This window comes from Alligator mississippiensis, chromosome 7, assembly GCF_030867095.1.
Source record: "Alligator mississippiensis isolate rAllMis1 chromosome 7, rAllMis1, whole genome shotgun sequence".
Lineage (NCBI taxonomy): Eukaryota > Metazoa > Chordata > Crocodylia > Alligatoridae > Alligator > Alligator mississippiensis.
In genome coordinates, this window is record NC_081830.1 from 7,998,437 (window position 1) to 8,007,515 (window position 9,079).

Below are 9,079 nucleotides of genomic sequence, written 5' to 3' on the forward strand. Positions count from 1 at the left end.
CCTCTGGGGCCTTCTCCATAAAGCTGCCCCCACCCCCTCCCCCCTCTGGGGCCTTATAAAGCTAGCCCCCCACCCCGGGGCTGGGGTCTATACACCCTGAATGCTGTGCCCCCACTGGTGCTGGGGTCCTCACACTCCGCTGCGAGTCCCCTATGACACCTCCAACCCCTAATAGCCTCACCCAGACCCCCGGTGTAACAAACAGCAACACAAACACAAGCCCTCTGGCTGTAACTGAAATGGAAGCCGCTCGGCCATGAGAACATCAAAGCCTACCTGGGGATCACTCCATCCCTCAGCCGTGCCAAACGCTGCTCCTGCAGTCAGGCTGCCCCTCTCTTCCATGGCAGAGAACTCCTTCCTCCTGAGTTACTGGCAGGGAACTGACTCTGGGCCCAGCCCCCAGGGTTTATAAAGGAGCCAGGCCCCGCCCCTTCTGGTCAGCTGACCTTCCCTGGTTGCCCCAGCAACCTACAGCTGGGCTCCTTATTCCCTACTAGGGAGGAAGCCCTAGCAGTTTCCCCTCTTTGGGAGCAGGGCACCTCAGTGCTTTGTGGCACTTCCCCATCCCCTTTCCTTACCCAGCCGGCACGTCTACATGAGACACTTACTGTGCATTAGCCTAATAACACTGCGCAGTAGTGTGGCAGTTAATAAAAACCATGCTAATAGTCAACTGCGCAGTGTTATTGCACAGTAAGCATCACAAAACAACCGTGCGCCGGTGCTATGGCACAGTAACTCTAGTTACTGCACATTTAGTTAGTACTTCATTAAGCAAGTACTAAAGGAAACATGCAGTAACTAAAGCACATTAATGAACATGTAGACGCACTCAGTGTGTATCAAACGGATGTATGGAGCCAATAACAAATAGCAGTGAATTATTGCTGTGATCATGGACTGCTGAGTAAAGCTGCTGTCCTTGACATGCCCAGGTGAGACTGTACCCAAGGGTTGAGCTGCATGTGCCCAGGAAACAAGCACATGCACACACGTTTCAGTCCACAGACAGACACTTGCACCCCGGGACTTTGCTACAGGAGCGCATCGGTGGTTCAGTTGTTGTCAGCAGCCGCTAGAGGTCAGCAAGAGTTGCAGAGAACCGGGTAGCAGATCCTTGTGAGCAAATTGGGGCTGCAGTACTCAGCCTGGCAGCATCACATATCTCTGATCATCCTCTTTGTTCTGTGCTTGACTTAGCTTCTGCCACCTGCTAGCCAGCAGTGAGGAGAGGGGCCAGGGCTGGGGGTCCAAAGAAAGGCAGAGCTAACCCTTTGGAAATGGCCAGAATCTGGCTTTTTAAAATAAAGACATGCCTGTCTCAATGGCAGGCAAAGTTCTTTGGGCAGATGTGATATCTTTTATTAGACCAGCTAAATGGTTGGAAAAAAGTTCTTTGCAAGCTTGCGGGTGCAAACACCCTTCTTCTGGCCAAGGGAGACTCTGCTGCTGTTTGTGCTCTTTAAGATGCCTGAAAGCTTGCAAAGCATTCACTTGCAGGGTTTGCTAGTAAATGTACTGTTAGTAATAAATAAAGTTTGTTGGGGGGCGGAGTTCAAAGTTCCCAGACATTTCCTAGTGCAGTGGCACGCATTGTTATTTGCTAAAACACATAAGTCTTAATAAGTCATCACCTGGGAATTAACTGGGGAAACTCTAGGGACAAATGTCCCAGGGATGTTGAGAAATCTCTGTCTCTCTCTCTCAACAAGAAGTATTTTGAAAAGATACATCAGGCCTCAGATAGAGCAGCCAAGATATCATAATTAACACACTCTTCCATGGCTCCTAGGCACTGGCCATACCACCTCCATCTCACTGTTTCAAGTCTCTGGTGCTGATAGCATCAAGAAGTCTCAAATTTATGGAGAAAGGGTGCTCTCATTGGCTTTGGGCAGACGTTTCAAGAGATTCAAATTTAGAAAATGGAGTTCAGAATGGTACGGGCATAATAGGCTTTAATTTTAGTAAGGAGACTCCCATGTATTCTTCAAAAGGCAGACACTTATATTTTGGATTATGTGATTGGGCATTGCTACTTCTTTTCACTTACTGAAGGAATTGCCTCTTCATCCTCCAGTGAAAGGGTGCCCACTGGTCTAATTATTTTTTTCTCATTTGTCTTCTATGAAGACCTAAATGTCTGCCTAGCTCTATAATTTCTTATGTAGCAGCTCTAACGATGATATCTGAAGGCTGCCTCTGCTCACACAATATTCCTTTTCCTTTTTCTCTCCTGATACTGAGAAGAGGGAGACATGGGAGTGGTTTTCTCCCCATCCCCCCCTTTTTTTCTAAATGTGTGATTTTGTGAGGTTTCTGTAGGGCAAAAGAAGTAGGATTTACAACTTTGGAAGGCTCTGGATTGTGTGGCCACCTTGACCAATTCCAGGGGTCATTTACCAGTTGCTGAAGGACCAGTCTCCTACCCCTGAACATCTCAAAAGTGAGGCTGCATGTTCCCAAACTGTGGTGAGTAAAATTGTGCTTATTCTTAGGGACTGTGGGGGCAGGTTGGACGTTATTTTGTACGCAGCAAACAAAATACGCAGACTGATAATTCAAAAATGTTTCCACAAAATGTGTTAATAAACAATTGGACATTACAAAAACATCAGATGCTGGTTTGCTTCTGGTTTTGCATTACCTGGCAAACATGTTCCTCTGCTTCCTGTGCAATTTAAACATGGGATCACTGTTCCTGTGTTATAAGCCGACTATTTTGTTTTTTGCAACTTCAGTGATGTGTACAAAACACACATCCATCTTACCTAGGGGTTTTGCTGAGTGGAAAGCACTCGCCTTGCTTCTGTAGACCATGGGAAAGTACTGTGATAAGTCCCCATCATAATACAAGAGGTCTGTCTCTAGTTGGCTCTTTGATGGGGCTGGACACAGGCGTGGGTGAACTGGGCAGCTGCCTGGGGCCCGGACAGAAAGGGGGCCTGAAAATGGTAATTTTAATTAGTATTATTATCATTATCTTTGTCAAAGAGTGCAATGATACTAAAGGATTGCCTGGGGCTGCCAGGAGTCTAGGTAGGGTGCTGCTCTTTGGGATTGTTTTTTTGGTTTGTTTTCTATATGTCTGATATATTGCTATTATATAAGGTGGGAGTCAGAAATCTATCCAGTTTTTTTTTATTTTCCCACCTCTCTTTCACTGGAAGTTTGACTCCTGTTCCATTGACACATCAATGAGATGATTTTATTATCCTCAACTAATTAGAAGGCTAGGCAAGAAGTAATGGTTTCCAGTTGCATGAAGGGAGAGTTATACCAGATATTAGGAAGAACATCATAAATGTTTAAGCACTATATAAGATGAATAGAGAGGTTATAAAATCCCTCTTTATGGACATTTTAATTCCAGTTAGACAAACACTTTTCTGGGATTGTTTAGAAAGAGATGATCCTGGCTTAACCTGGACATTGGACTAGATGACCTTCCAAGGTTCCTTCAAGCCCAATTTTAATATGATAGTATAGTTTTATTCAAGGAATTATCTTTTAGAAGAAACAGAAGGTTTCTATAACTGATAAAGCTTTATAGATTTAAGACCCAATCAGATCAGTCTGGAGACTAATATAACTCTAATCACCATAGCACCTAATTAACTTCCCCCCCCAGTACTCCCCATAAACATTAGCAACACTAAACACCCATTGAATATAGAGGTAGTAAAACCTGACCTTTAGTGGCATGATTGATAAGTAGGCAGGTAAATAGATGGGATAAGGATTTGACAGGGATATAAGGACTTGATATAAATAAAATAATGCTCAAAAAGCGAGGTTTCTACTGGAGTGGTTATGCATATCTGTCCATTCATGTATCCGGAGGTACAGAGAAATAGCTGAGTAACTATTCCCTTATCTATTTAGCTAACAAGGAAAAGACACATTAATCAATGAATACTGTAACAGAAACACCGAGCTTTTTTTGTTGACTGTTTTTCATGTATTAAAGTCCTAAGTCTTTGTCTTTCCATGTCTCTGTCTAGATAAATATATATTTATCCAGACACCTGTTGGTCCATCCAGGATGCATGGATGGATAGATAGCTGGCACTGAATAAAAAGCTGCTGTGATACAAACCTAATCTTTTTTCGGACTCTGGGTGCAGAAGGTATGAGCTAATCTTTTGTCACTCTTGCTCTTCCTGTAGCTCCAACGTGGGAGGGAAGAGAGAAGCCATAGTCATGAAGAATAACACAGTGTTGACTGAATTCATCCTCCTGGGCTTTCCATTGCTTCAAGGTCTGCACAGTGTGTTCTTCTCAGTCGTTCTGCTCATGTACATCCTAACCATCCTAGGTAATGGCCTCATTGTTTTTATTGTGAGAGCCAACCACAAGCTTCACACACCCATGTACTTCTTCCTGAGCAACCTCTCCTTCCTGGAGATCTGGTACACCACGACTGTAGTACCCAAAATGCTAGAGACCTTTGTGGCCACCAAGACAACAATCTGCATCTACTGCTGCCTGGTCCAGGCATTTTTCCACTTCTTCCTGGGCAGCACAGAGTTTTTCATCCTCACAGTGATGTCCTTTGACCGTTATTTGGCCATATGCAAGCCCCTGCAGTATGCCACCCTCATGACCAACAGGGTCTGTTTCCAGTTGGCCTTTGGGGCTTGGTTTGGTGGTTTTATGGCCATCTTCTTTCAAACTGTTCTGGTCTTCCAGCTGCCCTTCTGTGACTCCAACATCATCAACCATTTCTACTGTGACATCGGACCAATCTTAAAAACAGCCTGCACGGACACCCACCTCATTGAGCTGCTAGGGTTTCTTGCTGCTGTCACGGTCATCCTCAGCTCTTTGCTTTTCACTGTGGTGTCTTACATCTATATCATTGCCACCATCCTAGCCATCCCTTCTTCTACAGGGCGCCGAAAGGCCTTCTCTACCTGTGCATCCCATCTGACTGTGGTCTCTATATTGTACGGGGCTGTTCTTTTCATGTACCTGAGGCCCAATGTGCATTCCTCCTTTGGTCTCAACAAGGTGGTGTCTGTGCTAAACACAGTCTTGACCCCTCTCCTGAATCCTTTCATTTACACAATAAGGAACAAGGAGGTGAAAGAGGCCTTCAGAAATGTACTGTGCAGAAAAAGGATCTAGGTGAGCCATGAGAGTTTTTCTGGCATGGAAAATAGTGGTTTCCAAGGTTGCCATTGTCTGAGGAGCATAAGGGCTGTGACACCTTACGCCCATGGTTTTGGAGCGACTACCTGCATTGGGATGCGTGGGATTTCCACTAGATACGTATCAAGGGGACCAAGACGTCTCCAAGTTGTTCACAGCAGACAGCAGTGGCACCATCTCCCAGCACAGACCCTTTTCCTTCTTACACTACAGCACCCTTCATCGCTGTACTGAGGCACTGCGGTCAGTGCAGACTGGTACGAATGACAAATCTCCATTGAGACTCACCCTGTCTCCTCCTGCTTCCTACTCCACTGCCAGCCCCAGCTTTTTAAAAAAATGCCTAAGAGGTTTGAGAACCTCAATCCTGTTTTTGGATTTTGTCTTTGGAGACTGCCCCCCTATCCCCAGTAAAAATCTGTGTCCAAATTTGAGTTTAGTTGGCTTAGTTGTTTTATAATGTGATATAGGCTGCTCTAGCTATGTTAGGTCCCAGGTATTTTACTGTGATCAGGCTCTTCCCAACAATTATTTATAGAGTCAGTGAAGATGAGATTTATCTGGAGGAAAGGCAAAGATAAATGAAGGCAGTGGGTTGTAGATAAGAAGAACCCACAACCTGTGGGTTGAACCTGTAGGCTTAATAAGCCCTTAAATGATAAAGTACGAAGACGTAGTTGGGACCACGTGCAGTCCATGACTCCTCAGTTGCAGAATTAGCTCAGAATTAATTAAATCAAATCATTATAGGAAAAGGGACACTTATGCATGTATCTGGAGGTTATCTTTTTCCTATAATGGGGGCGGGTGTGGTACTTAGGCACCCATAGAAGCTAATAGAATTGCTCCTAGTCTTTAGATTTATAACTCAGCCTCTAGCTGCATTTTGGTTATCCACTAGATGAAATACATTTCTGGCCCTGTTTGATATGTGATACATTCTCCATCACTTCGGATCTTTATCAAGACCTTGCTAAAAGACCTGCTATATCCCAAACACATAGTGCGCTTTAATGGACTGGTTGATGGCAATAACCCATTCACATCTTCAAACTCACAAGTTTATTAAAATGCTCTGCTCTTATTTTTACTTATTCTTTCTACAACCCACACCAGAACTGGGCATGGACCAAAAGAATGAAACTGCTGTGGTTGAATGCCTCGTCATTGGCTTCCCTGGTCTTAGTTATAAACTGCAGATTGTCCTTTTCCTGGTCCATTAACTCCTCTATTTGACTACACTGGTGGGTAACACATTAATCATTTCCATAGTCTGCATGAGCCACTGCCTTCACAGTCCCATGGTTTTCTTCATTAGCAATTTGTCCTTCTTGAAGAACTGGTTTGCCTCCTCCACCAGCCCAAACTGATGTTGAATTTCATCTCAGGAAGGAAAACCATTTCATTCCATGGCTGCATGGCTCAGTCCTACTTCTACTTTATTCTGGAGATTACAGACATCACTCTCCTGATGGTCATGTCCTTCAATCACTATGTTGTGCTATGCCACACTTTGCCATATGCCACCGTCATGAGGCCCCACGTCTGCCTCCAACTCCTTTTTGGTTCCTGGTTGATTGGTTTAAAGTCACAGCAGAGGTTGTGTGGGCCTGACATAATTAACCAATTCTATTTGTGATAACTCACCTCTTTTCCTTCACTGACCGACACTAGCCATCTGCAGAGGACGGATTCCATTTTGATATAGACTATGGGGTTGAGGTCCTTGTGCTTAACGGTGATCTCGTACATATGCATTTTCTCCTCCATACTAAGAATGTGAATGGGCGTGGGGAAGCAGAAGGCTGCTTCCACTTGTGCCTCTCATCTCCTGATACTAGCAATAGCCTATCAAAGTGGCATGTTTTGGATGCCCGGCCTACTAGAAGTGTCTCCTTGCATCTCAATAAAATGGGGGCATTGCTGAACACTGTCATATAACCATTCCTGAACCCCTTCATCTACAGCATCTGCAACCAGATGGTGAAGATGGCCCTGAGAGATGTCATTAGCTGAGGAACTACAAAATAGTTGCTCAGGTGTGATGTGAAAGGGAGCTGTTTAAGGATACAAAGTGCATGAGTAGTTTTTGGCACCTAGATCAGGCTTGATTTGGATTAACTTATTTTTTAAATGTATTTATTTATGTAGGTTACTTTGGCAACTAAATTCCATCTAGTTATCATTTAGAGGCATTGACAAGCAGGGTTTGGATTTGGCCCAAAAATCAACATCCAAAGGTGAAGAGAGCCTTTCAATGATGCCTAGGAAACAATGAGGAACTGAGGTCTAGATTCCTCTTGACTGCAAAGGAGCATAGCCATGATATAGGCAGACGGAAAACTAAATTGATGTCATTCAGGAGTTGAAAGGCCATTTAAGCTCTAGGTTGGTTAGGTGCCTCCATTTTGGCCTGAACAAATCTGTAATTTCCTAGATCTGAGCCTGAACAGAAATGGCCAAGAGCAGATATCCTGTTCACATAAGCCTCATCTGAAACCTTGTATGAGCCACATCTCTGGCTTCCTGGACAAGTGTGTCTACCAATGGATTATTTGGCAATGGATGAATGCCCTCATAAAGTTCTCCTCATTTGCCGTACAGGAAATCTAGGTTTATAACCTATTTATTTGGGGTCATCTTCATGAGACAAGGCTGTAAGTGATACATCTTTAAAATCTGCCTTAAATACCTGAGGTACTTCTTCCTTCAAATGGACCCTGTCTATCAACCTTAAGTACATACTGAGCAGACCTTGCATTTCCACATCTGTTGAGTGAAAGTGGAAATGTGGTGAATTTGGGGTCTTTTGGAGAAGATGCCTGTCTGTTACGGTTTCTAGTGTGTGATAACTGATCTATGCAGATATTTTTAGGAATTGAAAACTTCATTCATGGAAGGACAAGTTAGTGACAATAAATCTAAAAACATTAATTTATTATTAAGCGTTATTATTTTTTTATTCTTAGACCTGCAGGGTATGGCTATATTATTTAGTTTAGAAAAGTGGTTCCCAAACTCCAACAGATTGTACACCACTAATTTAAAATGCTATAACCTTAAGTACCAGCAGCAAATTTTTGTCATATAAAGTAATATAATAAATCTGTTAATATGTACTACTGACAGGTTGTCTGCATACTAGTGGTGGTACCCATAACACAGATTGGGAACTGTTGATTTAGAAAATTATTTTTACAGCAGCATACTGTTAAACAGAAATGTCTAAGAATCTGCAAATAATGATTAGACTATGTGAAATATAGTTTTCTAGTAAATGTGCTGTTACTAAATAAATAAAGTTGGGGGGGGGGGAGTTCAAAGTTCCCAGACATTTCCTAGTGCAGTGGCACGCATTGTTATTTGCTAAAACACAGAAGTCTTAATAAGTCATCACCTGGGAATTAACTGGGGAAACTCCAGAGACAAATGTCCCAGGGATGTTGAGAAATCTCTGTCTCTCTCTCTCAACAAGAAGTATTTTGAAAAGATACATCAGGCCTCAGATAGAGCAGCCAAGATATCATAATTAACACACTCTTCCATGGCTCCTAGGCACTGGCCATACCACCTCCATCTCACTGTTTCAAGTCTCTGGTGCTGATAGCATCAAGAAGTCTCAAATTTATGGAGAAAGGGTGCTCTCATTAGCTTTGGGCAGACGTTTCAAGAGATTCAAATTTAGAAAATGGAGTTCAGAATGGTAAGGGCATAATATGCTTTATTTTTGGTAAGGAGACTCCCATGTATTCTTCAAAAGGCAGACACTTATATTTTGGATTATGTGATTGGGCATTGCTACTTCTTTTCACTTACTGAAGGAATTGCCTCTTCATCCTCCAGTGAAAGGGTGCCCACTGGTCTAATTATTTTTTTCTCATTTGTCTTCTATGAAGACCTAAATGTCTGCCTAGCTCTATAA

The 9,079-nt window shown here is 43.2% G+C and overlaps 1 protein-coding gene across 1 annotated transcript; it reads left to right on the forward strand.

Annotated features, from left to right (window-relative positions):
- Nucleotides 1–4,202: 4,202 nt before the first annotated feature.
- LOC132251644 (olfactory receptor 6X1-like) lies at nt 4,203–5,133 on the forward strand. Its single transcript, XM_059731602.1, has one exon. It carries the CDS (start codon nt 4,207–4,209, stop codon nt 5,131–5,133), a length of 927 nt encoding a protein of 308 aa, XP_059587585.1. The 5' UTR covers nt 4,203–4,206.
- Nucleotides 5,134–9,079: the final 3,946 nt, after the last annotated feature.